Here is a 27,887-nt window from a genome sequence, read left to right on the forward strand (position 1 = left end):
AGAAGCCTGTCACGGCCATACAGTTTGTAACCAATATAAGTCTCTGTGTTTACTTGGTTGGGTCTGAGTGGCTGTGGGACTGGCGGGGTGAGAGAGATTTGCCCTGACCGTGGGCCAGGCAGGAAATCTCTAGCTACATAAGATGGTATCTCAGAGTCATTTTGATTTGCATTTCCCTGATGGCAAGGATGTTGAGCAATTTTTTAAGTGTCTTTCGGCCATTTTGAGATTCTTCTGTTGAGAATTCTCTGTTTAGATCTATACCCTATATTTAATTGGATTATTTGGTACTTTTTTGTCTAGTTTCTTGAGTTCTTTACATATTTTTGGAGATCAGTCCTCTGTCAGATGTAGGATTGGTAAAGACCTTTTTCCATTCTGTAGGCTGCTGTTTTGTCTTATTTACTGTATCCTTTGTCTTATAGAAGCTTCTCAGTTTCAGGAGGTCTCATTTATTAATTGTTGCTCTCAGTGTCTGTGCTACTGGTGGTATTTTTAGGAGGTGGTCTCTTGTATGCATTCAAGGCTACTTTCCACTTTCTCTTCTGTCAGGTTCAGTGTAACTTGATTTATGTTTAGGTCCTTGATCCATTTGGACTTGAGTTTTGTGCAGAGTAAAAGATATGAATCTATTTGTATTCTTCTACATGCCACCATCCAGTTATGCCAGCACCATTTGTTGAAGATGCTTTCTTTTTCCATTGTATATTTTTGGCTTCTTTGTCAAAAATCAAGTGTGTGGATTAATGTCAGGGACTTTGATTCAATTACATTAATCCACGTGTTTGCTTTTATGCTAGTGTCAAACTGTTTTTATTAATATTGCTTTGTAGTAGAGCTTGAATTCAGAGATGTAATGCCTCCAGAGGTTCCTTTATTGCACAAGATTGTTTTGGCTAGCCTGAATTTTTTTGTTTTTCCATAATGAGTTGAGTATTGTTCTTTCCAAGTCTGTGAAGAATTGTGTTGGGATTTTGATGGGGATTGCATTGAATCTGTAGATTGCTTTTGGCAAGATTGCCATTTTTACTATGTTGATCCTACCTATCCAAGAGCATGGGAGATCTTTCCATTTTCTGATATCTTCTTCAACCTCTTTCCTCAAAGACTTAAAGTTTTTTGTCATACAGTTTGTCCATTTGTTTGGTAAGAATTACCCCAAGGTATTTTATGTTATTTATGGCTACAGTAAAGGGTGTTGCTTTCTTGATTTCTTTTTCAGATTTCTTTTTCTTTATCGTTAGTATATAGGAGGGCTATTGATTTTTTTTTTGAGTTAATCTTGTATCTCATCACATTGCTGAGGTATTTGTCAGCTGTAGGAGTTTTCTGGCAGAACTTTTGGGGTTATTTATGTATATTATCATATCATCTGCAAACAGCAAAAGTTTGACTTCTTCCTTTCCAATTTGTATCCCCTTGATCTCCTTTTGTTGTCTTAATGCTCTAGCTAGAACTTCAAGTACTATGTTGAATAAGTATGGGGAGACTGGACAGCCTTGTCTTGTTCCTGATTTTAATCAAATTGCTTTGAGTTTCTTTCCACTTAATTTGATGTTGGCTGTCAGCTTGCTGTAAATTGCCTTTATTATGTTTATGTATGTTCCTTGTATCCCTGATCTTTCCAAGACTTTTATCATGAAGGGGTGGTGGATTCTGTCAAAGGCTTTTTCTGTATCTAATAAGATAATCATGTGGTTTCTTTCCTTTCAGTTTGTTATTATGGTGGATTACACTGACAGATTTTTCATATGTTGAACCATCCCTGAATCTCTGGGATGAAGCCTACTTGATCATGGTGGACGATTTCTTTGATGTGTTCTTAGATTTGGTTTGCCAGTATTTTATTGAGTGTTTTTGCATCAATGTTCCTGAGGGAAAGTGGTCTGTAATTCTCTTTCTTAGTTGCATCTTTGTGTGGTTTGGGTACCAGGGTTACTGTAGCCTCATAAAAAGAGTCTGGCAATGTTCCCTCTGGTTTCTATTATGTGGAAAAATTTGAGGAGTATTGGTATTAGCCTTTCTTTGAAAATCTGGTAGAATTCTGTGCTGAAACCATCTGGCCCTGGGCTTTTTTGGTTGAGAGACTTTTAATAACTGTTTCGTTATCTTTAGGGGTTAAAGGTTTATTTAAATTGTTTATATGAGCCGGGCGGTGGTGGCGCACGCCTTTAATCCCAGCACTCGGGAGGCAGAGCCAGGCGGATCTCTGTGAGTTCGAGGCCAGCCTGGACTACCAAGTGAGTTCCAGGAAAGGCGCAAAACTACACAGAGAAACCCTGTCTCGAAAAACCAAAAAAAAAAAAAAAAATTGTTTATATGGTCTTGATTTAATTTTGGCCAAGGTACCTATCCAGAAAATTGTCCATTTCTTTTAGGTTTCCAATTTTGTGGAGTACAAGTTTTTGGAAGTATAACCTAATGATTATCTGGATTTCTTCAGTGTCTGTTGTTATGTCCCCCTTTTCATTTCTGATTTTTTTAATTTGGATAGTCTCTCTCTCTCTCTCTCTCTCTCTCTCTCTCTCTCTCTCTCTCTGTTGGTTTGGTTAGTTTGGATAAGGGTTTGTCTATCTTGTTGATTTTCTCAAAGAACCAACTCTATTTTTCATTTTTTTGTATTGTTCTCTATGTTTCTATTTTATTGATTTCAGCCTTCAATTTGATTTTTTTTCCTGGTGTCTACTTCTCCTGGCTGAGTTTACTTTTTTTGTTCTAGAGCTTTCAGGTATACTATTAAGTCACTCGTGAGAGATTTCTCCAAATTCTTTATGAAGTGCTGTGAACTTTCCTCTTAGCACTGCTTTCAATGTGTTCCATAAGTTTGCGTATGTTGTACATTAAGTTTCATTGAATTCTAGGATGTCTTTAACTTCTTTCTTTATTTCTTCCTTGACCCAGAGGTGATTCAGTTGAGAGCTGTCCAGTTTTCATGAATTTTCAGGCTTTCTGTTGTTGTTGAACTCTAACTTTAGCCCATGGTTGTCCGATAAGATGCAAGGGGTTATTCTAATTTTTTTTGTATCTATTGATATTTGCTTTATGACTGAGTGTGTGGTCAGTTTTGAAGAAGGTTTCATGAGGTGCTGAGAAAAATGTATATTCTTTTATGTTTGGGTGAAATGTTCTGTAGATGTCTATTAAGTCCATTTGAGTCATAATATATGTTAGTTCCCTTGTTTCTCTGTTTAGTTTCTGTCTGGCAAAGCTATTCATTGGTGAGAGTGGGGTGTTTGAAGTCTCCCACTATTAATGTGTGGGGTTTGATGTGTGCTTTAAGCTTTAGTATATTTCTTTTATATATGTGGGTGCCCTTTGTATTTGGAGCATAGATGTTCAGAATTCAAACTTCATCTTCATGGATTTTTTCCTTTGATGAATATGAAATGTCCTCCATCTCTTTTGATTAATTTTAGTTTGAAGTCTATTTTATTAGATATTATGATAGCTACCCCAGCTTGCTTCTTAGGTCCATTTGAGTGGAAAGTCTTTTCCCAACCCTTTACTCTGAGGTAATGTCTGTCTTTGAAATTGAGGTGTGTTTCTTGGTATGCAGCAGAAGGATGGATCCTGTTTTCATATCCATTCTGTTAGCCTGTCTTTTTATTGGTAAATTGAATCCACTGATATTGAGATGACATTGACCAGTGATTATTAATTTCTATTACTTTTTGGTTTTGGTGGTGGTCATGGTGATGTGCGTGTGGTCTACCTTCATTGGGTTTGCTGTGAGATTATCTAATTGCCTGTGTTCTCGTGGATGTAACCGAGTTCTTTGGGTTGGAGTTTTCCTTCTAGTACTTTCTGTAGTGCTGGGGTTTGTGGACAGGTATTGGTATAAAATCTCTGGTTTCATCGTAAAATATCTTGTTTTCTCCATCTATGTTACTGAAAGTTTTGTTGGGTATAGTAATCTGGCCTGGCATCCATGGTCCCTCAGTGTCTATACAACATCTGCTCTAGAGTCTCCATTGATAAGTCAGGTATAATTCTGATAGATCTGCCTTTATGCATTCCTTGGACTTTTCCCTTTGCAGCTCTTAATGTTCTTTCTTTATTCCGTATGTTTAGTGTTTTGATTATTATGTGAGGAGGTCCAGTCTTTTTGGTGTTCTGTATGCTTCTTATACCTTCATAGGCATGTCCTTCTTTAGGTTGGGAAAGTTTTCTTCTATGATTTTTTGTTGAATATGTTTTCTGTGCCTTTGAGCTGGAATTCTCCTTCTTCTATCCCTCTTATTCTTAGGTTTGGTCTCTTTATGGTTTCTCAGCTTTCCTGGATGTTTTGTGTTAAGAATCTTTTGGATTTAACATTTTCTTTGACTGGTTAATCTATTTCCTCCATTGTATCTTCAATGCCTGAGATTCTCTCTTCCATTTCTTGTATTCTGTTGGTAATGTTTTGCATCTCTAGTTTCCTATTCTCTTCCCCAGTTTTTCCATTTCCAGCATTCCCTCGGTTTGTGTTTTCTTTATTGTTTCTATTTCAGTTTTCAAGTCTTGAATTGTTTCCTTCACCTGTTTGATTGTTTTTTTTTTCTTGGCCTTTGCTTTCTTTAAGGGATATATTGATTTCTTCCAATTTTTTGTTTCTCTTTCTGTTCCTTGACTTCTTTAAGGGAATTTTTTCATTTCTTCTTTAAGAGCCTCTATCATCTTCATAAACTAATTTTTAAGTTTGTGTGTGTGTGTGTGTGTGCGTTGTGTGTGTGTGTGTGTGTGTGTGTGTGTGTGTGTGTTTCAGCTGCATTGGACGTTCAGGCTTTGCCGCTGTAGGATCATTGGGTTCTGGCGGTTGTTGAATGTGTCCTTACAGCAGTGTTTACTCATCTTGTCTTCCACTGGTGTGCCTGTGCCTGCTGTGCAAGCTGTTGTGTTCTGAACCTGTGCCTCTGGAGTCAGCTGTTTGTCCAGCTGGTGTGGCTTGCGTCTGTGCCTCTGGAGTCAGATGTTTGTCCAGCTGGTGTGGCTTGCGTCTGTGCCTCTGGAGTCAGCTGTTTGTCCAGCTGGTGTGGCTTGCGTCTGTGCCTCTGGAGTCTGCTGGGTTTGTGGGAGAGATGGCCACAGAGAGGATGTCCTGGTGCTTAGGGTTTGGGTGTTGGAGTGGGCCTCGGCAGGACCACATCCAGTGGGTGGGTATGGGTGTGCAGCCTGGAGACAGATATCTTACCTGCCTGTAAGGCTAGTGGGGACCGCACCAGAGCAGTGGAGTTCCACCAGAGGTGGAGGCAGGTCCAGTTGCCTTGCTAGTGCTGGGATGGGAAGGGAGGTCATGGAATGTGGCCTGGGGTTTAGTTAGGGTCCTGGACTTTGGGGCAGTCCAGATGAGAGGCCAGTCACTCACTTGTTTTTTCCACGTGGTGTGGTTTGTGCCTGTGCCTCTGTGGTCTGCTGGGGTTGCAGTGATATTCTTTCTTATACTTGATTCACTCTACTTACAAGACTTTCCTTTGCATTTTCTAGTTGAGTTGTAGTGTTTCCTAATTCCATCTGCATTTCATCTTGAGTGCTCACCAATGTTTCTATCTATTGAATTCTATTCTAAAATTCTGGTTTATCTTTGTCATTTCTATCAGCCTCATGTTTGTATTTTTTTAACAGCACTCAGGCATTTATTCTCCTTAATTTTCCTCCATGAGCTGTCTCTTTGTGTCTTCTTTAAATACTTTGAATTCTTTGATGAAGTTTATGATTGTTCTTTTAGATTCTGTGTTCTGGGATTCATCTAGGTAATTCTCATGGGCAAATAATTCTACAGGATGGGTAGATTTTGGAGAGAAGATACTAGCCTAATCTTTCACACTTTAATTATTTTTGCAATGAGATCTGGGAATGTGGGCTTCTTTTATTAGTTCAGATTCTGTTATAGACTGAGAAGGTTGGAGCAGAAGAGAGGATGTGGGAGAATGTTGGGCCTAGACATCGGAAATGACTTGAGTGAAGTAAAGTCAGGTTGGCAGAGGGTACTAGGCTAGAATACAGTATATGCTCCCTGGTCCTAGCCTAGAGTGTGGGGGTAGATATGGATGGATGGAAAGTTGTGATGTTGTGTGGAAGGGTCCTGTGTGGTGGAGAATAAGGTAGAGAGGTTTCTGATGAAAGCCTATAGATCATGTGTGATGCAGCAGGGGAGGCCACACTAGACTTGGACTTTCTTAGATTTAACATTCTCTTGACTGAGCTTTCCATTTCTAGCTTGTCTTCAAGCCTGACATTCTCTCTTTCAGGTCTTATTATCTGTTAGTAAGGCTCACCTTTCAGATTTCTGTTTGACAACATGAGTTTTTCACTTCCAGTTTTATTTCAGTTTAAGTTTTCTTTGGTGAGTCTATTTCTTTGTTAAATTCTACTTTCAGGTCTTGAATTATTTTCATAAATTCATTCAACTGTTTGTGTCTTCATCTTTATTAAGGCATTTATTCACATCCTCTTTAAGTCTTTAACATATTCATAACTGCTGTTCTGAAGTCCGTATCTTGCTCTTCAGCTAAATTACTTGTCTTAGGGCCTTAACACAATTGGGTTCCTGACTTTTAGAGGAGGTACATCATCTTGGTTGTTCATGGTTTGTGTTTTTATGCTGGGATGTAGGCATCTGGAGTTCTGGTGATTGGGGTGTTTCTTGGTGTAGACACCTGAGTTCATCTTTGTTGGATTGGTATTCTGTTCTTTGACTGCTGTTGGTCAATCTGAGTCCTAGCCAAGTGTGGTAGCTGTGGGATTCCTGCATCCCAGTCAAGTGTGGTAGCTGTGGGATACCTAGTTGACAATTGCTTTGTGGTTGGAAAGGACTCATAAAAGAATAGAGATAAGCTAGAAAGAAAGGTTGAAAGAGGAAGTGAGAAAAAAACCAGGGAGAACCTCAGTCTCCACCAAGAGGCAGAGTTCCCAGGGGATTGTGATGGAATGGAAGGAGGGGCTCCTGTGAGAAGGCTGCAGCAAGATGAAGGGTAAGGTAGAGAGACAGAAATGGGGGACAGGAAGGAGGATGAAAATCCCCTAGTGAGGTAGCTTTGGGTAGAGAGAGGTTCTGCAGGTTGGTTCAGTTACAAAGGACTGATGAAAATGCTAAAAGTGATCTCCAAGAAGGACTAGAGGAACCTTCAAGACAGCATCTTTAACAAGTGCTGCGGGTAAAAACTAGTTAGCTGCATGTGAAAGAATGAAACTATCCTAATCTCTCACTCTGAAAATACTCAATTACAAAAGGATCAAGAACCTCAATGTAAGACTGAATACCTTAAATCTGCTAGAGGAGAAAGCAGGGAATACACTTGAACTCACTAACACAGGAAAGGACTTTCTGAACAGGACACTGATGGCATGGGCATTAATAACAATAAATGGGACCTCATGAAACTAAAATATTTCTGTACATAAAAAGACATCATCACTTAAGTGAAATGAAACCTACAGAGGGAAAAACCTTCACCAGCTATAATTGGACAGGGGGTTAGTATCTAGAATGTATAACAAACTCAAAGAGTTAAACATCAAGAAAACAATCCAATTAAAATGTGGGGCATGGAAGTGAACAGAGTTCTCAGAAGATAAAATACAACTGTCTAACATTTTTTAAATATTTAACATTCTAAGTCATTCGGGGAATGCAAATTTAAACTAAGTTGAGAGTTCCTCTTACCTCAGTCAGAATAGCTAAGTTCTAAAAGAAACAATGACAAATGCTGACATTGATACAGGGAAAGAGAAACTCGTTCACTGCTAATACGAGTGAAAACTGGTACAGTCACTATGAAAATCAATACAGAGATTCCACAAAAAGCTGAGAATAGAGCTACCCACATGATCAGGCTAAACTACTTTTGGGTATATACCCAAAGGACTCTGTATCTTACTACAAAGATATTTGTGGCCGGGCAGTGGTGGCGCACGCCTTTAATCCCAGCACTCGGGAGGCAGAGCCAGGCGGATCTCTGTGAGTTCGAGGCCAGCCTGGGCTACCAAGTGAGTTCCAGGAGAGGTGCCAAGCTACACAGAGAAACCCTGTCTCGAAAAACCAAAAAAAAAAAAAAAAAAAGATATTTGTGCAGACAGGTTCATTATTCCTCTAATCACAATAGCCAGAAAATGGAAACAGCCTCTATGTCTATCAATTGAATAGATGATGAAAGTGTGGTATATTTATATAATGGAATATTAACTATTAAAAACTGAAATTATGAAATTTGCAGGTAAATGGAGTTGGAAACAATCATTCTTAGTGAGGTGACCCAGACCCAGAAAAACAAATATTGAATGCTTTCACTCATTTGTGAACATTAGCTTTGAAGGTTTAGATATGTGTATTTTTTCCAAAATACCAACAGAGGTCAGGAATTACTAAGGGCCCTTAGGGAAGGGCTTTCAAGAGACAGAATAAAGAATGTAATAAAGAGCTAAGGAGAACTGTAGAACAGAAAGATAAATTGGAGTGACAGATGGAGAAGCAGGGTAGAAGAGGGAAAGTGAGAGGGATAAATAACACTAAAAACTTCAAAAACCATATGGAAACCTACTACTGTAGAACCTTCTTAAAACATTTCTCTATATACACATACAAATAATTTAAATGGAGTTACCTTATAATAGGGTAATAGTGCCCCTACTAACAGATACCAGAGGCTAAGAAAAAAGCCCAATCCCAGGAATGGGTTATTTTTCATGGAGTTGTTGACCAGTTCAGTCCCAATGACACCCCAGACATTATAGGATATTGTCAATGCTGTTTATTACCCTTCAGAACTTGATAATAAAACTTTACTGCTGAAGACTACACATACTTGAGTCATAGAACATGGAGAAATCAATCTAGTTCTCACCTGGAAGCTCCATCTCTATTGGCTAGCTGTCATAGTACTGAAGAGCTGTATACACTAATGCAGGGGGAAAGTAATCATCAAATCTTATCCAGATGATAACCCTGTGAACTAAATAATGATTTGTCTGATAAGACATACCTACTGGTGTAATAGTATGAACATCATCAGAATAACCAATGGCTCTCCTATTGCATTTAAGACCCACTCCACAAGATCAAACCCATACCTGGCACCATTACTGGGCCAAGAAGCTGTGGTGAGACAGATTATAGACCCTTGGAGAAATTTACTACTATTCTGCTAAATGGGCATAATACTAAATTAACTCCTAATGGCTTACCATTATATCCATAGACTAAGGCATCTCTCAGTTCTCATCAGAGAAGCTTCTAATCAAAGTGGCCAACACAGACCAACACTGGCCAAGGTGGAGAAAATTAAGGACTAAGAACGTTTACACCTAAATGGAAAATGCATACTGCACTCCATCCTCCAAAGGCTGAAAGATCTTTGAAGAAGAGGAAGCAGAAAGGTCATAAAAGCCAGAGGTGGGCAACTACAAGGAAACAGTCTCTTCTTGACACAAAAGAGCAGCTACCCATATGAACTTAAAGTGGTTGTTGCAATATGCACAAGACCTTTGTAAGCCCAAACCAGACCAAATTCCAGTATGGAAAGGAGTACTGGGCATGCAGTTCCACCCAAAGCCAAGGACTAGTCATAATTCTTAGCTTCTGGGGGAGTAAGGGTAAGTTTTCTCTAAGAGTATAGACCCTGATAAGTATACCATACTCCAATGAAAGACTACATGTCCAAGAATATTTGGGCAACACAAATTAGTCTTTATAGGGGAAAAAGGCAAAGTTTGGAGAGAAGGGAAGTGGGATCAATCTAGGAAAAGTTGGTGGAGGAAGGGTGAATACGATCAAAATATGTAGAAAATTCCAAAAAAATAAAATATAGAAATTAACATAAAATTTTTAAATGCTATGAAGTTAGATAAGAATTTACATCTCTTATTCAGAAAGTAAACAACTATGTTGGGTAATGGCATGCACCATCATGGAGAATACAAAAAAAGATTGAAGTGTATATAGTGCAATTTCCAGCTCTTAGTGGTCAGGAGGGGAACAGGGGCCACCTACACCAGTCTTTGTAACTTGTAATATTCCCAGGCTCATTTAAGGTCCCTCCTAGCCAGTAAAATCTTCCATTTGTTGTTGTCCCCTAGTCCAATTGAATTAACAGTTTATTACACATTTTATCAAGATCAATCGCAGAATTGAGGAAGCTAGAGGGCCATTTTGCAAGGGTCTCATATTCATGAAAAGTATGTGTATTAGCTACAAGTAAACTCACTGAGAAAAAGAAGTATGATATATAATAGGATTTCATAATACTCATCATAGAATTAAAAACACAATAGGTATATCACCATAATCACTGTTATAATATATAAAATCATTATTCTGAAGAAAAAGATGGAGAAAGACACTAGAAAATGAAAAGGCATCCCATACTCATGAATTAGCAGAATTAAGGTTGTAAAAATGACCATCCTACCAAAAAACACTAAAATTCAATGCAATCTCGACCAAAATACATTACTTACAAAAAGAGGGGAAAAAAACTATCCTGAAATTCATATGGAAACAGAAAAGACCATGGATAGCCAAAGCAATCCTGAGTAAGAATACTGGAGGGATTGCTATTGGAAACTTCCAGATATATTACAGAGCTAGAGTAATTAAAAACAATATGGCACTGGGACAAAAACAGACATGAAGACCAATGGAACAAAATAGAAGACCCAAGTATAAGTGATATTTTGGTGAAGAAAGTGGCTGCTTTTTGCCCTCATCTGAAAAGTCTGCCTGAGGCTAAACTGGAGAATTTGGATTTCTTCCATTGGCAGAAGGAATCTCAAAACAGCCTAGTATAGACTCTGTCATGTGGTTATTAGTTATAACTCTAATGAAGGTTTATAATGAAAAGGAGCAAGCTGAGCAGGGAAAATCACAAAATGTAAATTTTGAGGAAAAAAGGGACACCAGGAAGTATAATGGAGTAAAGTCCTGTATTCAAGGAAGTAAACACATTAAGAAATGGAATAAAGGGAGTGGTGATCTCAGGGCAAGATCCCACCCAGCTAAGTTTCCAACCTGTGAAAAGGAATTAAAGAAAAGCTTAGAGCCAGGTGTTTTGGTGCACACTTTTATCCCAGCATGCAGAAGGCAAAGGTTGATGAATCTCTGAGTTTGAGGTCATCCTGGTCAAAGAGCAAGTTTAAGGACAGCCAAGCTTAGGCAGTGAAGGTAACAATCAAAAACAGAAAGCTGGTAAAGCTGGTAAAGACGTAATCGAATGAGGAGGACCATGTTCCAGCCCCAGCAAGCAGAAGAATTTGGCAGCTTTGACCACATGGTTCTGAATAGAAGAAACAGATTATGGAATTTGCCTCTGTACCTAAGAAAAGCTGCTGAGGTCAGGCATGTGTCAGGGGTGTCTCTGAATGTAGGCCTAGAGAGGCCATTGCATGAAGCTGTGAAGGTGAAGCCCAAGGTGTTGGAGATGCCAGAGCCATGGGACACCTGCTGAGGAGAGCTGCTAATGGAGTGGACCCACCCAACACAAAGAAATAGGTTGCAGTCAACAAAGCTGAAAGGAACTGGAGATCTGTAGAGTTCTTTGACATCAGACATGGAGATGACGAGTTTGGAGTTTGCCCAGCTGGTTTTCATTCTTTCTTTGGTCCAGTATTTCCTCACTGTGCTCCTTTCCCTGTGTTTTAGAAGGGTAATGTATATCCTGTGCCATTGTATGTTAGAAGTGCATGATCTGCTTTTTATTATGATTTTATAGGGGATTACAGTTAAGAGATTGCATGAATCTCAGAAGAGACTTTAAAAACATCTATTACTATGAGATGATTTTAACAATTGATCACTTGTCTCCTGGATGCCGAACTAATAAAGGAAACAGATGCTTTAAAATAATCTGTCTCTGATAAAACTTAACATGTTTCAAAATTCTTCCCAAGCTCCAGAAACCAGCTTAAATCCATCTGGACAGGCCGGATCTACCTCAGATAAGTGCCAACATAAAATAATAATGACTCTTTTCTCTCTAAGCTTTTTTTCTGTGTCACCAGCATCTTGTCAGACAGAAGGTTCCCAGCCACAGCCAAGAAGGATACATGTCTCCAGAACAACAGATGGCAGACAGTATCCCACAATGCCTGTCTACCTCGGAAGACTCCCCTTCCCCATTCCTCCAAGAGCCAACCAAAGTCCAATAGTCACCTGGAAGCAGTTTTTGAGAGAAATAACGCCCCTATTTCCATCTACCTGCTTTTTTTTATAATAAGAGGAAGTCTGGGATGTAAGGATTATGTCCTTAATTACATCACCAGCCTGCAACAGCATCCCAGCCTAAAAAGCAGGCGTGCCCTCTCTGTGCCCTCTCTTTCCACACTCTCTCCTTCTGTATCTCTCTTTCTCTCTCTCTCTTTCTCTCTCTCTCTCTCTCTCTCTCTCTCTCTCTCTCTCTCTCTCTCTCTCCCGCTCTCCCAATAAAGCTCTAGAAAGGTAACCATGGCTGCCACATAACCAACACTTTGGACCACACTGTTGAAGCTGTGACAGACTTTGAGGACTTCTGAAGTTGGACTAAATGCATTTTTGCATTATGATATGGCTACAAGCCGTTGGGGGCCAGGAAGTGGAATGTGATGGTTTGAAAGAAAATGGTCCCCAAAGGGAGTGGCACTATAGGAGGTGTGGCCTTGTTGGAGTGGGTGTGGCCTTGTTGGAGGAAGTGTGTCCCTGTGGAGGTGGGCTTTGAGGTCTTTTGCTCAAGCTTTGCTCATTGTCACACTCAGACCACTTAGCAATTAAGGAAATGCAAATTAAAGCAACTTTCAGATTTCATCTCACCCCACTCAGCATGGCTAATATCCTGAAAACAAATACCAGTATGGTTGTGGGGAAAGGAGAAACCTTATTCATTGTTGGTAGAAATGCAAATTGGTGCAGTCACTCTGCAAATCAAAATGGAGAATCCTCGAAAAGCTAAAAATAAATCTATCATATGACCCAGCTATACTATTTCTTGGCAGGTGCCCAAAGCACTCAACACCCTATTCCACAGATGCTTGCTCAGCCATGTTCACAGTAGCAAGGAAATGGAAACAAGCTAACTGTCCTTCAACAGATGAATGGGTGATAAAATGTGGTATTTATAAACACTGGAATACTATTCAACTGTAAAGAAAATGAAATCATGAAATTTTCAGGTAAATAATTGGACCTAAAAATATATTAAGTAGGTAACCCAGACCCAGGAAGACAAAGACTGCATATTCTTGCTCATCAGTGGTTCCTAACCACAAATCCTCAGATGTGAGTATACAACATGGAGTAGCCACAGAAACCAGGAAAATATGAAGGGATCATACATGGATGGTGGGAGAGGTTTGATATGAGACTAGCAGGATATAGGTGATATGAAGTGGAAAATGGGAAAATGGGAGAGATCTTCAATTAGGTAGGAGGAAGGAGGTGTCAATAAAGATGGAGGGGGAACAAGGAAAAAAATGACACCAAGGTTGTTTGATAAAGCCTCAGGGAATCATATTATTTTATATTTACCTAAATTTATACACGATACGTGTGTGTGTGTGTGTGTGTGTGTGTGTGTGTGTGTGTGTGTGTGTGAACTAAGGCAGTTGGGCTTCCCACAAGAACCATATAGATCAAAAAAGAAACATGCTTCCAAATGGTTGGTCAGAATAATCCTAGTGACTTAAAAGCAGTAGAGACTACTTATGCAGCCCTTGATTGCCTCTCAGGGGTTGAGGGTGGGTCCCTATTGCTACAGACACTGAACACTTGGGATATAGGACTCTGATAGTTCAAGCTGGATCTGATTTGAAAGCATCTTTCCTGAAGTCTAGCTTCCATGATACTATGCAATTGCAGAAACTATACTATTCCAGAAAATACTATGCAAGCTGCTAAGGTAGGGAAGCAATTAAACAGTCCTACTCAGCTGCAACACCCAGGGGCCATAAAGGTGCAATGAGTGGCACTCACATGGTAGTGGTAACCAAGAGCTGTCTAATTGGACTTAAGGTCCACTCAACTGATACATGTACATTATGGCTCCTGTATGACTTGGGAATGTTGTAGAAAAGGGGATGGAAAGACTGAAAGAACCTAAATACCAGAAAATCTGCTGTGCAACAGTCTCTCTTAGAAATGGATGCTTAAACAGGATCATAAAAATTATAATATCAGTAGACATGTAAATACGGAAGAGAGAACATTTTGAAGGGTCCCACTCCTAGACAAGACAACTGACTGCTGAGAGAAGAATTAGCCTCTTCCCTTACTTGTTGTCCCATGCAGAGTTGTCAGCCCTGAAACCACATACACACAAACAACAAAAACAGACTCAGCAGGTTGTATTAATATATTTTTGAGAAACACATACATAGATACACGTAATAATAATAATAATCAAAGAAAAAGAGGCTATTTGGGAAGAACATGGGAGGATTCAAGGAAGGGTTCCTGGAAGGGGCTGTAGGAATGAAAGAGAGAGAGGAAGGTGATGTAATTCTACTTCATTTAAAAATAAAAATAATAAAAAAGAACACTTAACAATGGGACCTCACAAAATTTAAAAGTTTTGTTACAACATCTAGAATATACAAAAAAACCTGCAAAAGCCCAATAAAAGTTGGCTATGGAACTGAACAGAGATTTCTCAAAATGAAATAATACCTGGCCTCAGCAGCTTTCCTTAACCATGAAGGAAGATTCATAAACACTTTATTCCTATATCCTCTTTAACCAGGTAGCTGATGAGGCCAAGTCCTTTGCCTGCTTGGATGGAGCCTGGCCAATCCTTTAATTACATCTGCCATCAGTTTTCCTTTGCTGTTGCTCTTTAGGAATAGATTGTTTTGTAGACCTGTTCTTTTCACAAATTGCAAGATTAGCTGGGTGGGGTCTCAGCTTTACCCTTTACTGTATTTTCCTTTATTCCATTTCTCCTTATCTCTTTCAGCACAAACCAGGACTCCTGGTTTAAATTTCCTGGTGTTCCTTTTCTCCTCAAACTGTACAATTTTCATTTCTCTTTGCCCCACTTGCTCTTTTTCATTGTAGATCTGCCTAAAAGTGATTACTAATAACCACATGACAGAATCAATATTAGGCTGTCTTGAAACTCCTCTGCCAAACAACTAGTCCAAAATGCTTCAATTTAGCCTCAGACAGAATCTTAGGAAAAGGACAAAAAGCAGCCACACTCTTTGCCGAGATATCACAAAAATAGTCTCTAGCCCACGTGCTAATATTGTTCCCTTCTGAAACCTCTTGATTTGGGCCTACATATTCCACACTGTTCTCAGTACTACTGTCTTCCAAGATCCTAAGAAGACGCCCATTAAGTCCCACTTAACAGAATTCAACTGCTTTTTTAGTCCAAAGTCTCCAATATTTCTAAAAAAAAAAAAAAAAAAAAAAAAAAAAAAAAAAAAAAAAAACCCTGATCAAGCCTGCCACAGCAATTGCCAACTCTTAAAGTTGTCCTCTGATCTCCACATGTATGCTGTGGCACACTCACACTGTGGCATATGCACACCTGTACACACACAAAACACATAACCACCACCATATCCCCACAAAATAACCATAAGTTAAAATTTTTATTTAAGTAAAGAGAATCAACCCCATGTCAACACTTTGGGCCAACACACCCAAGCACACACCTGTGTAGAATATTATTTTAAGGTGTGTTACTTTTGTTTATGTTGCATTTTTTAACTCTGTGAATCTGTGTTACTGTCCCTGTGTAAAACACCTGATGGTCTAATAAAGAACTGAATGGCCAATAGCAAGGCAGGAGAAAGGATAGGCAGGGCTGACAGGAAGAGAGAATATATAGAGGGAGAAATCTGGGAGGAGAAGAGGAAGGAATGAGAGAGGAAGGAGGAGGACTCTAGGGGCCAGCCACCCAGCCACCCAGCCACCCAGCCGCCCAGCCGCCAAGCTACACAGCCAGACATGGAGTAAGAAATAAAGAAAGGTATATAGGATAAAAATAAAAGCCTAGAGGCAAAAGGTAGACAGGATAATTTAAAGTTAAGAAAAGCTGGCAAGCAACAAGCCAAGCTAAGGCCAGACATTCATAATTAGGAATAAGCCTCTATGTGTGATTTTTTTGGGAGCTGGGTGTCAGGCCCCCCAAAAGAGTAAAAAAACAACCAACAACACACCTGTGCACATACACACACATCTCCTGGAGCTAGAGTAATGGGTGGTTGTTAGCCCTTTGATCTGGTGCTGGGAATCAAACTCCAGTCCTCAGAAAGAGCAGTACAAGCTTTTCATGGCTGAGCCATCTCTCAAGCCCCAAAACAATCAATTTTTTTAATGACAACATCTTATAAATTGGTGCTAGTTCAGTGGTTACCAGAGCTGGGGACAGAAGGAGGTAGCAGGTGTGACTGCAAAGAACAATGCAAGAGTCCTGCATGCTGATCTGAGTGTAATGATGGTGAATACACATGAGATAAAGTTACTTAGAATGAAATACACGGAAGATAGTGTGACTGGGGAAATGTGGATGAAATTAATAAATTTCTGTCAATATCAGCATCATAATTGTAATAATAAAATTTTGACATATGTCACTAGAGGAAGTTAAATGGATGGTAAAGAGCACATGAATCTATACTTCTCTCAAATTTTTAAAAATAAAGATAAAAAATCCTTTCTCAATTCTCATTGCTTCCCTCACCTGCTCTACCAATGAAAATATCTGAGAAAAAAAACACCAAAATCCCAGGGACAAAAGAAGGACCAGAAAGGTACAGGGGTGTGTAAGTTAGTTTTAAAGATACCTTATAAGGAGGCTGGAGAGATGGCTCAGCACTGGCTGCTCTTCCAGAGAACCAGGGTTCAAGTCCCAGCACCCACATGGCAGCTCACAATTATCTATAACTCCAGTTCCAGGGGATCCAACATCCACATACAGATACACATGCAGGCAAAACACCAATGCACATGAAATAAAATTAAATCATTGAGAATGTTGAGTTGGGGTAGGGTCGGAGAGGGAGAGCAATGAAAGAGTTATCTTGATAGGGGGAACCATCATGAGGTTAGGGAGAAACCTGGTGCTAGGGAAAATCCCAGGAACCCACAAAGATGACCCCAGCTAAGACTCCTAGCAATAGTGGAGAGGGTGCCTGAACTGGCTTTGTCCTGTAATCAGATTGGTGATTACACTAACTGTCATCATAGAACCCTCATCCAGTAACTGATGGAAGCAGATGCAGAGATCCACAGCTAAGCACTGGGCGGAGCTCTGGGAGTCCAGTGGAAGAGAGGGAGGAGGGATTAAATGAGCAAGAGGGGTCAAGATAATGATGGGGAAATCTACAGAGACAACTGAACCAAGCTCGTGGAAGCTCACCAACTCTAGACTAACAGCTAGGGAGCCTACATGGGACCGAACTAGGCCCTCTGAATGTGGGTGACAGTTGTGCAGCATGGTCTGTGTGTGGGGCCCGGCAATGGGACCAGGATCTATCCCTGATGCATGAACTGGCTTTTTGGAGCCCATTCCCTATGTCGAGATCCCTTGCTCAGCCTTGATGCAGTGGGGAGGGGCTTGGTCCTGCCTTGATATGCCAGGCTTTGTTGACTCCCCATGGGAGGCCTTACCCTTTCTCAGGAGTGGATGGTGGGGGGGGGAGGGGGAGGGGCAAGAGGAGGGGGGGGAGAAGGAACTGTGGTTGATATGTAAAATGAAAAAAAAAGAATAAATCATTGAAAAAAAGATATCCTTATAAACAGAAGGATTTTTTAGGACAAAATAGTGACAGCAATCTCACAGTTCAGTTAGTGGCTCATGTTTGATCTGGCAAGTGACACTCCCCGTCCCTCTCCCCCTTCACCCCCTGCCTCTTCTTCTCCCTGTCCTTTCTCCAGGTCCCCTCTTCCTCTTTCTGTCCCCTCCTTCGCTCTCTCTCCCCCCTCTACTTACTTCCCCCCTTTCCCTGCCTCACTTCTCCCACACTTTCTCAATCTAAGGAGTAGAACTAGAGCTTCATAAGGATTTTACAAAACCAGGTCTTTACCTACTTCAGATCTAGGAACATAACATTCCTTTTTCCCTAAATAAGACCAAAAGCACTACTGAATCTGTCTGGAATTTCTCTATTGTAAGGAAGCCTAAGAAGGTCAAAAGATGGCAAGAGGGAGCGGGGAAATGGCTTACTGAGTTACTTGCTGAGCTAACTTAAAGACCTGGTTTGGGTCCCCAGCACCCACAAAAAGACGGTGTGGTGGCAGGTGCCTGTGGTCCCCATGCTGTGGGGCTGCTAACAGCCAGTCTTGCAGAAATGGCAGGGTTCAGATTCCTGTGTGAGGAAGACGTACCTCTATCAACCACAGGAGTGCCTGGCAGGGACTAGGACATCGGAATGCACAGGGCTCATGGGTAAAGTGGGTCTGATTAGGGTAGATTAACATCTATGCAAAATGACTTCCAGGCAGTTTATACTGCTTTGAATCATCCTGACAACCTGCCTGATTTCAGTGAAAATGGAAATAAAAACACCAAGCCCTTACACCCTCTTGGCCTCAATCACTAAGACCCCCTAAGGGGACTGAGATTGTACAGGAGGAACTTGGAGATGTCTCCTCTGGTTCCCCAGGCACAAAATAAAACAAAACAAAACAAAACAAAAAACTCATCAAGCAAGGGACCCAGCTGAGGGGCAGAGGTATAGCAGATAGGAGTCAGGGACTGACTGGGAGGGCCAGGGCTCAAGGGATAAGAGATCAAGGAGGAATTAAGGGTGAGGTGGCCGGTCGGAGGGCGTGAGAAATTAGGGACAGCTCAAGTTAGGCCAGGCCAATGTGGCCGTAAGAGCCAACAGGGCATGAGCTGAGGAAGGCGGGCAACACTTGGGGTGCAGGCTCACCTGCATTCTGCAGCGTCTCGATGTTTTGGGGTCTGGTCGCCAGCTCCGCCACCATCTGCACGAATTGCGTCCGGGCTTTCTGGTACTGTTCGAACACTGAGGAGAGAGACCCGGTGGAGCCGTCCGGTGGCCCGCGGCGCCAACCCTCCCGAGTGCCCGCCCGCCCGCCCGCCCTGACCATACCTTGCAGCACCTGCCGCTGGCTCATGGTGTAGCTGGTCCGCCAGGCGCAGCTGGTCCGCAGATAACAGGACCTCCGCCACCTCCCTGCCTGCACTAGGATCCGTTCCTCTGTGTATCGGTCTTCAGGGCAACCGACCCAAACCGGATGCAACCGCCATCGAAGGTCGTGACGTCACGGCCAGTGTGACGGAGGCAGGCACACAGTATGGTTACCTCGCTTACAACGTAGCACCCACCTAGGAGCTTGGTTTTGGGGTTTGGTTTGGTTTGGGCTTTGTTTGTTTTTCCATACCGGCGACTGTCAGGAGGACACTGTCCTCTACAAACCGACCCAGAGCGGTTGCTGTGGCACCTATAGGTACAAGCGCTGGAGTGTTGGGAGCAAACTGTAGCCGGGCTGTCAAGAACAACCAAGCATGTAAACCACGTATAATATGATCGATACGGTATTGTCAAAGCACCCTTAACTCAATGTTTTCTTTTTAGTGTATCCCTAGTACATATGACACTTTTTTATTTCCTCTGAAGGTTCACAACAACCGAATACTTAATTATACTCCAGATAGCAAGCAAGCAGTCGGAGAGAGTCATTGGGGAACGCAGAAAAGCAAATGATGTAATTAATATCCTACGGTCCAGGGTTACTCTTAATAACAATTTTGTTATCTGAATTTCTTTGGACATTTTATTTTAAAGTCGAGCTTCATTTTGTGGCTGAGTGGCGTGGGGGGGGGGGGGGTGGTATATCTTGAGTTCAAAGAAACCCAGTTTTTTTTTCTTACTTATTAAAAAAAAAAGTATTCTTTGAAAGATTTACACATATATAAAATGTAATGATTTTTAAAACATACACAGTAGTGCCTCACACAGTGTCTTAAACTGGCCCTGTAGGAATGAAATCAACTTTAGACATATTTCAGGTTAAATGTCCTTTTAAGCAAAAGGCTTGTTTGCATTCTCACACAGAACAACTGTGTGTGTGTGTGTGTGTGTGTGAGCGCGCACATTCGTTCGTTCGTTTGTTTGAGACAGGGTCTCTCTCTCTCTCTCTCTCTCTCTCTCTCTCTCTCTCTCTCTCTCTCTCTCTCTCTCTCTCTCTCTCTCTCTCTCTCTCTCCATATCCCTGATTGCTCTGGAATTCACTGTGTAGGCCAGGCTGGCCTTGAACTCACAGAGATCTGCCTGCCTCTGCCTCCTGAGTGCCACTATGCCCAGCTAAGCAGAACAACTCTTAACTGAGAAAGTCTCCAGTTTAACAGTGTGTATGTACTACACTTAGTCTGTCTACCACTGCTTTCCAGCTTCTCTTTGAAAACTGTGTATCAGATATTCAGTAATGTGTGTCTGAATATCTCTCCACCTGAAACCCCAGGCTCACCAGATGTCGGAGCGGGCAGAACCAGTGCTGCGGAGGGGTGGCTGGACAGGAACCCCGCCATCCTGTCCAGTGCGGGAGCATGCCTATTTGTCTGGTTCTCATCTTTGGAGTCCTCTACAATAATTGTTGAGATCTCACCCATATATGAGCTTTCTTGATCAAGTGTTAGTATTTGACGGTGCTCTCCAGGTAGTTGAGGACTAGTGTAAGCTCTGAGGGGAAAGGCTTTACCAAAGAGAGTGTTACAGCTCCGCGGGGGGCGGGGCAAGTGTTACAACACTGAAGGGAAAGGTATCCTGGCAGTTGGGAGCCAAGTAATGCCACAAAGTCACACAGCACAACAAAACAACAAACTCAAACAAACAATTTATTGGGAGGGAAAAAAACCCAGGAGGGTGGCTGCCTCTGCTCAGGTGAGAAACAGCAGAGAACTGAGGAGAAATCAGGGGTTCATGTAGCATTTCTTGGGGGTGGAGCTTTTCAGGGTGGGGATTGGTGGGATTTCAAATCCTGAGCTTGGGGCAAGGCCAGGGATTGGTGGGTTTTCACGTCTTTCTTTTTTACTCTGTAGGATGTAGCTTGGTCACCTGCTTCTGAAGGGGCTGGGTCCAGCCCTCATGATGGTTAGAATGTTCTGTGGGTGGAGCCTGGCAGTTGGAGGTCCTCAGGAGCAGAGCCTGGCCACTCACAAGCCTCCAGGGGCTTACATTCACCCCTTTTTTGTTTGCTATTGATAAATAATCAGGGATTGGGAAAGGAGGCAATGTTATCTCTAGATTACTCCCTGTTGATTGGTGGTATCGAAGTCCTTGGGGTGAACTTGACCTTCACCATCAGGATATAATCTGGCCTCTGGCTCCATAGCTGGGGGGCAGTAACCCTGTAATAGCAACTGATTAAAAGTCTGGTTAGACATCTTTTGGATCTGTTGTTGAAGAAATCTAGACAAATTTATAAGGCAGTGTAAGCATTGCAGCTCAGATGGAAAGATATCCTGGCAGTCGGGAGCCAAGGAGTACCACAAAGTCACTGTAAGCATGGCAGCTTCAGCCCTGCTCCAGGGAAAGGTTTCCCCAATGTAACAACTCTGCCCTGGCAGGGAGGGGTTTCCCCAGTGAAGTGGTTACAGCTCTGTTCAGGTCCCCTAGAGTGTAACAACTCTGCTCGCTAAGGGAAGATTTCCCCAGCAAGAAAGTATTACAGTTCCACTCCACTCTGCTGTGGCTCCAAGCAAAAGTTGTTATACATAGCTGGGCTTCACTCTGGTGAAAATGTCACACCACACACTAAACCTCACTCAAGAGATTTATTGGGAAGGAAGAACCCAGAAGGGTGGCTGCCTCCGGTGAGAAACAGCCCCAAACTGAACAGGGTACAGACCTTATATAGGGTTCTTGAGGGGGAATGGAGGAGAGCTTTCCAGGGTGCCTGGGATTAGCTGATTTTGGTGGTCTGATTCTGGGGCAAGCTCGGATATTGGTGACATTTCATGCTCAGGGATTGGTGGGATTCTGTGCTCAGGGACCTCAGGGATTGGTGGGATTCTGTGCTCAGAGACATCAAGGATTGGTGGGATTCTGTGCTCAGGGACCTCAGGGATTGGTGGGATTCTGTGCTCAGGGACCTCAGGGATTGGTGGGATTCTGTGCTCAGGGACCTCAGGGATTGGTGGGATTCTGTGCTCAGAGACATCAAGGATTGGTGGGATTCTGTGCTCAGGGACCTCAGGGATTGGTGGGATTCTGTGCTCAGAGACATCAAGGGTTGGTGGGATTCTGTGCTCAGGGACCTCAGGGATTGGTGGGATTCTGTGCTCAGGGACCTCAGGGATTGGTGAGATTTCAATCCCTGTTTCTAAGTCAGGGTCAGGTTGTTTTTCCTTGACCCTTTTCACCCTACAGGCAGGGCATGACTAGTAGGATTAAGAGAAGGATGCAAAGGTGGAGGGAAGGGGTAGCTAAAAAAGCAGACTCTAGAATTTGGAACCAAGTATGATTGATGGCAGAAGCCAGCAGAAACAAAAATGAACCATACATGCCTTAAGAGAGTCAAACCAGCAACTTTAGTCATTTTGAAATATTGAGACCTGAGCATGGCTGAAACATAAGTGTGGCATCCTCTGCCAATTCTACCTGAAGAGAGAGAACTCAGGAAGGGAGGGGTGTCTGGAGAGCCTTGTATGTTAGAAGGTGGGACGGGTGATGAGGAGAGAAGACAGTAATAGGTGACCCAAAAGTTAACTTCTTTGATTTGTGTGTAAGACGTTTGGCTGCAGCCAGAGGTACATTCTTGTATACAAATGCATGGAGGTATAGCTTTAATACCTTATTAAACAAGCATTATTTTTAAATCCTTTCTTTCATAAACTGAATCCAGTGACCAGAAAGCACAGAGATGAATTTTGAGCTCTGGCCATCAAAGCAGCCTTAGCAAGCAGCCTTTGTAAGGATTCTGTCCTTAATTACGTCACCAGCCTGCGATGGCGTCCCAGCCTAAAAAGTGAGCGGGCCCTCTGTGCGTCCCTTTTCCCCTTCTCTTTCCGCTCTCTCCTTCCATCTGTTCTCTCTCTCTCTCTCTCTCTCTCTCTCTCTCTCTCTCTCTCTCTCCCTCTCTCTCCCTCTCTCTCCCTCTCTCTCCCCCCACTCCCAATAAAGCTCTAAAAAGGTAACCATGGCTTGTGATTCTTCCAATCAGCACTCTCCTCTGCCAGCATGGCTGCCACGGGCAGCGGCCAACCACAAGTAGTGCTGTTTAACCAACAGCCTTAGCAGTGGTGACTGGCGGTTGGCAGCAGCAAAGAAAGCAAAAACAAAACCAATCAACACAGAAAGCTCACACACTCAAAGAAGACCAGTCAGAAATAAAACATGAGGTGGCCACCATCATTCATACATCCACCTGAGCCTGACCGATTTCTGTCTCGGTTCCATGCTTACAACAAAACTTATGGATACATCAGAAAACAGACCCATCTGCACACAGAAAACAGACAGACAAAACTTCCCAAATCAGGCAGGTGGGCTATGTCTTGTGTTTTCCCTGGATGAGAGTGAAAGGGTTTTATAATTGAATGACAGGGGGGTGATGTTTGTCTGTCGGGGTGTTGGGTGTCCCATACCCATGGATACACCTGGGAAGCTGGTAAGGGAAAAGGTGTGTGGTTCGGAAGACAAGGAGAAGGGGGATGGCTGACGACCCTGGGGTCAAGCAGATAGGGGGAGCAAAAGAAATAGGGGGCCCTACTTTATCAAGAGATCCCTTCCACGAAAGGGAATGGGACAAGTTGGTACCACTAGGATGGGATGGATGAGGAGAATACTCCTAAAAATACAGCTAAGTGATGGGGTTTGGTGAGACTGGGAAAGCTGTCTCCCTTCTCCAACAATAGAGGAATGAGAAGGAGAGGTGGGTACCCAAAAATCTCTCAGGTCCAAAAAGGTGGCCCCAGAGTCGAGAAGAAGAGAAATGGATGATGGTGGTGCTGTGATGGCTGCACTACAGGGTACCTGTCTGAGACGGTGGTGGTCGGGCCAAGGCAGCCTGGGCCCCTCAGTCGTCCACAGCCAGACCTAGGAGGTTGACTGGAAGGTCATCTGGGCTTGATGTCCTCATGCCACAAAGGACATGAGGACAGTCAGAGGTCCAATGTCCCTCTTGATGGCACTGTGGGCATGATCAGAATGGTTCTCAAGGGTTTGGACAGACCCAGGCCCAGTGGCCCCCCTGACCACATCTGAAACAGGGACCTGCAGGTTCTTGGGCTTTGGGAGCCTGAGCAGATGCTATCTTATTGCTATATTCCTATCTTATTCCTGTATTTCTGGACCCTACAACTCTTACACAGATCTATAATGAAAAGGAGCAAGCTGGACAAAGAGAAATAGAAAATGTATAGTTTAAGGTTAAAAAGAACCAGGAAGTGTAATGGAGCTAAATCCACTGCTTAAAGGAGATTTAAAAGTTTTAAAAAAATGCCTGAAGCTAAATGGAATAAAGAGAATGACCTTGGGGCAAGACCCAACCCAGATAAACTTCCAACTTGTAAAAAGGAATTAAAAGGAAAGCTTAAACAATGAAGGAAACCATCAACAACAGAAAGCTGATGTAAATGTAATTGAAAAAGGAGGGAAGGGCAAGTTCCAGCCCCACCAAACAGCAGAACTTGGCAGCTTCATCTACAGGGTTCTGGCTTTAGAGTCAAAGATACAAGAAAAGGGTTGTGGAATCTCTTTTCATGGCTAAGGAAAGCTGCTGAGGCCAAGCATGTGTCAGAGGTGTCTCTGCATGGAGCCCCAGGGAGGCCATTGTGTGAAGCTGTGAAGTTGAAGCCTGGATTTCATTGGAGACTCCAAGATGTTGGAGAAGCTGGACCAGTGGTATACCTGCCAAGGAGGGCTGAAGACCAAGTGTGGAACCAGCCCAAGAGAGAGAAAGTATGTTGCAGTAAACAAATCTCAAAAGATTGGAGATCTGAAGAGCACTCTGATGTCAGACATAGAGATCCAGAATTTCAAGTTTGCTCTGCTGGTTTTCAGTCTTGCTTTGGTCCAGTATTTCCTCACTGTGCTCCCTTTCCTCCCATTTGGAATGATAATGTATGTTCTGTGCCATTATATGTTGGAAGTATATGATCTGTTTTTTTTATTTTGATTTTATAGGGGGTTACAGTTAAGAGACTTTAAACTTTGAACTTTTAAACACTGCTGAGACCGCAAGACTATGGGCATTTTTGAAGTTGGACTAAATGCATTTTGCATTATTATGTGACTATAAGCCAGGAAGTGGAATGTGGTGGTTTGAATAAAATGGGCCCCCAGACTCATATTTGAATGCTTAGTCACCAGGGAGTAAAATTTTTTGAAAGGATTACAAGGATTAGGGGGATGTCACTTTACTGGAGTAGAAGTGGCCTTGTTGGAGGAAGTATGTCACTGAGAGTGAGCTCTGAGGTTTTCAAAAAAATTGTGCAAGGCCCAGTCCCCCCCCACCCTCTCTTTCCTCTGTTGGCCTGTGGATCAGGATGTAGTTCTCAGCTACTGCTCCAGCACCATGAGTACTACCATCATGATAATGGACTAAACCTCTGAAACTATAAGCAAGGCCTGAATTAACTGCTTTCTTTTGTAAGAGTTACCTTGGTCATGGTGTCTCTCTTCACAGCAATAGACCATCAACTAAGACACCAGGTTTTTTGTTAGATAGTCTATGGCTCTTGGGAAAAACATTGTCAGCTCAAGTGGCATAACTTCATTTAAACTATATATTCACATATACACATACAGTTTTAAGTATTATATGTAAATTTAGATATATATAAAATTCCCTATGTCTTTTTCAAGCATCCTTCATATTATTTACCCTTCCTCTCCTGTGCTGATCTCTCTTCTTTCCCTTTTCTCCCTTTTCCCCTGCCCAATTAAAGCCTTCCCTATTTTTCCTATTTCCCCCTTCATATAGCCTGTATTCTGCTATTTGCTTCTCTAGAGCTCCCCCTAACCATGGTCCCTTTTTACTCCAGGGTATAGACTCACATCTGAAGATATGAAGCTAGATACCACAGATGAAAAAGAGCATGGACAATGTCTTTATGAGTTTGGCCTATCTCACTGTCTCAATATAATATTTTCTAGTTCCATACATTTGCCAGAATTTTTCATGATTTTATTTTTCTTTCCTGCTGAGTAATATTCCATTGTGTATGTGTACCACAACCTATTGTCTATTTATCAATCTAAGGACATTCAGGTGATTTCCATTTCCTAGCTATTGTGACTAGTGTGGCAATGAAATGTCTAAGCAGATATCCACAAACTATGATGTCAGGTACTTACGGCATATACCAAAGAGTGGCATAGTTGGGTCATATGGTAGATAAATTTTTTGCTTTTCAAGAATTCTCTATGCTGATTTTCACAGTGGCTGTACCAGTTTATAATTCCATTAACAGTGAATTAGGATTCTCCATTCCATCTATCTACACCAGCATTCGTTGTCAGTTGTCTTTTTGATCTTGGCCACTTTGACTGGGGTAAGATGAAATCTCACAATTGTTTTAATTTGCATTTTCCTGATTGCTAAGGATGTGAAAAGATATTTTTTTAATGTTTATTCAAGATTTTTTTTAAAGATTTATTTATTTATTTATTACGTATACAGCATGTATGACTGCAGGCCAGAAGAAGGCACCAGATCTCATTACAGATGGTTGTGAGCCACCATGTGGTTGCTGGGAATTGAACTCAGGACCTCTGGAAGGACAGTCAGTGCTCTTAGCCTCTGAGCCATCTCTCCAGCCCCTGTTTATTCAAGATTTTTATTTCTTCTTTCATGAACTCTCTCTTCGGATCTGTAACCCATTTTAATTGATTGCTTGTTTTCCTGAGTCTTTGTTTCTTGAGTTCTTGGTATATCCTTAATATAAAATCCTTTATCAGATGTACAATTGTCAAAGGTTCTGCCCCATACTGTAAAACCATTCTATACTCAAGTGACTCTTTACTATATAGAAGCTTTTGAGTTTTACAAGATCTCATTTGTCATCGTTGACCTTAATTTCTGATCAAATGGAGTCTGATTCAGAATATACTTCCTTATATCTATAGCTTATAGGATACTGCCTGTTTTCTTTCAGCTATTTTAGCATTTCAGGTTTCTCATTGAAGTATTTCATCCTTTTGGAGTTGATCTTTGTGCAGGGTGATAGATATGGATCTATTTTATTCTTATACATTTGGCACCCACTTTTCCCAGCACCCTTTGTTAAAGATTCTATCTTTTCTCCATTGTGTATTTTTTTGTATCTTTGTTCAATATGCATATTTCTGTAGTCATTTGCACTCGTGTTTGGTTCTTCTAACTTGTTCCATAGGTCTACATGTCTGCTTTTATGTCAGCTGGTCATGGTGGATGACCTTTTTTATATGTGCTGGTATTTAGTTTGTGAGTATTTTGTTGAGAACTTTTGCATCTATGTTCATTGTGAATACTGACCTATAATTTTCAATTTCTGGTGTTTTTAACTTTGTTTTGCTATTAGAATAATACTGACTTTATAAAAGGCATTTTTTACAGTGCCTTGTTTCTACTTTTTTTGAACAATTTAAAAAATGTTGGTGAAGATGTTTATGGTGGTTTGAATGAGAATGACTCCCACAGGCTCATATGTTTGATTGCTTAGAACTATTTGAGAAGGATTAGGAGGTCTGGTCTTGTTGGAGGAGTGTGTTACTGGGGGTGGGCTTTGGGGTTTCAATGACTCATGCCATCCCCCCTCTCTTCCTCCCCACCCCTTCTCTGCCTCCAACTTGAGGATCAAGATGTGAACTATCAGCTATTCCTACCACTATGTCTTTATTCCACCATCCTGGACTCTTACCATGAGCACCAAATTAAATAATGTGTTTTATAAGTTGGCTTGATCATGGGATCTCAGCACACCAGTAGAAAAATAACTAAGATAGAAGAAGTTGGTACCAGGAGTAGGGCAGTTGCTGTAACAAGCTTC

The 27,887-nt window shown here is 41.8% G+C and overlaps 1 protein-coding gene across 4 annotated transcripts in view; it reads right to left on the reverse strand.

Annotated features, from left to right (window-relative positions):
- The window catches only part of LOC128111728 (sperm-associated antigen 6), a 157,703-nt gene extending 138,395 nt beyond the window's left edge, over nucleotides 1-19,308 (reverse strand). For 2 of the 4 annotated variants that reach the window (XM_052739984.1, XM_052739981.1), the window contains exons 1-2: nucleotides 19,006-19,300; nucleotides 18,823-18,918 (exon numbers count right to left, since the gene is read on the reverse strand). In XM_052739984.1, the coding sequence (XP_052595944.1) occupies nucleotides 18,823-18,918; nucleotides 19,006-19,030 (121 nt within the window). In that variant the 5' untranslated portion in view covers nucleotides 19,031-19,300. Of the gene's footprint in view, nucleotides 1-18,822; nucleotides 18,919-19,005 lie in introns of all 4 variants that reach the window. The other 2 variants (XM_052739983.1, XM_052739982.1) reach the window with 2 other exon arrangements.
- Between the last annotated feature and the right edge of the window lie 8,579 nt (nucleotides 19,309-27,887).

The sequence above is a fragment of the Peromyscus californicus genome, unplaced genomic scaffold (genome assembly GCF_007827085.1).
Source record: "Peromyscus californicus insignis strain IS unplaced genomic scaffold, ASM782708v3 Scaffold_16__1_contigs__length_79575227, whole genome shotgun sequence".
Classification (NCBI taxonomy): domain Eukaryota; kingdom Metazoa; phylum Chordata; class Mammalia; order Rodentia; family Cricetidae; genus Peromyscus; species Peromyscus californicus.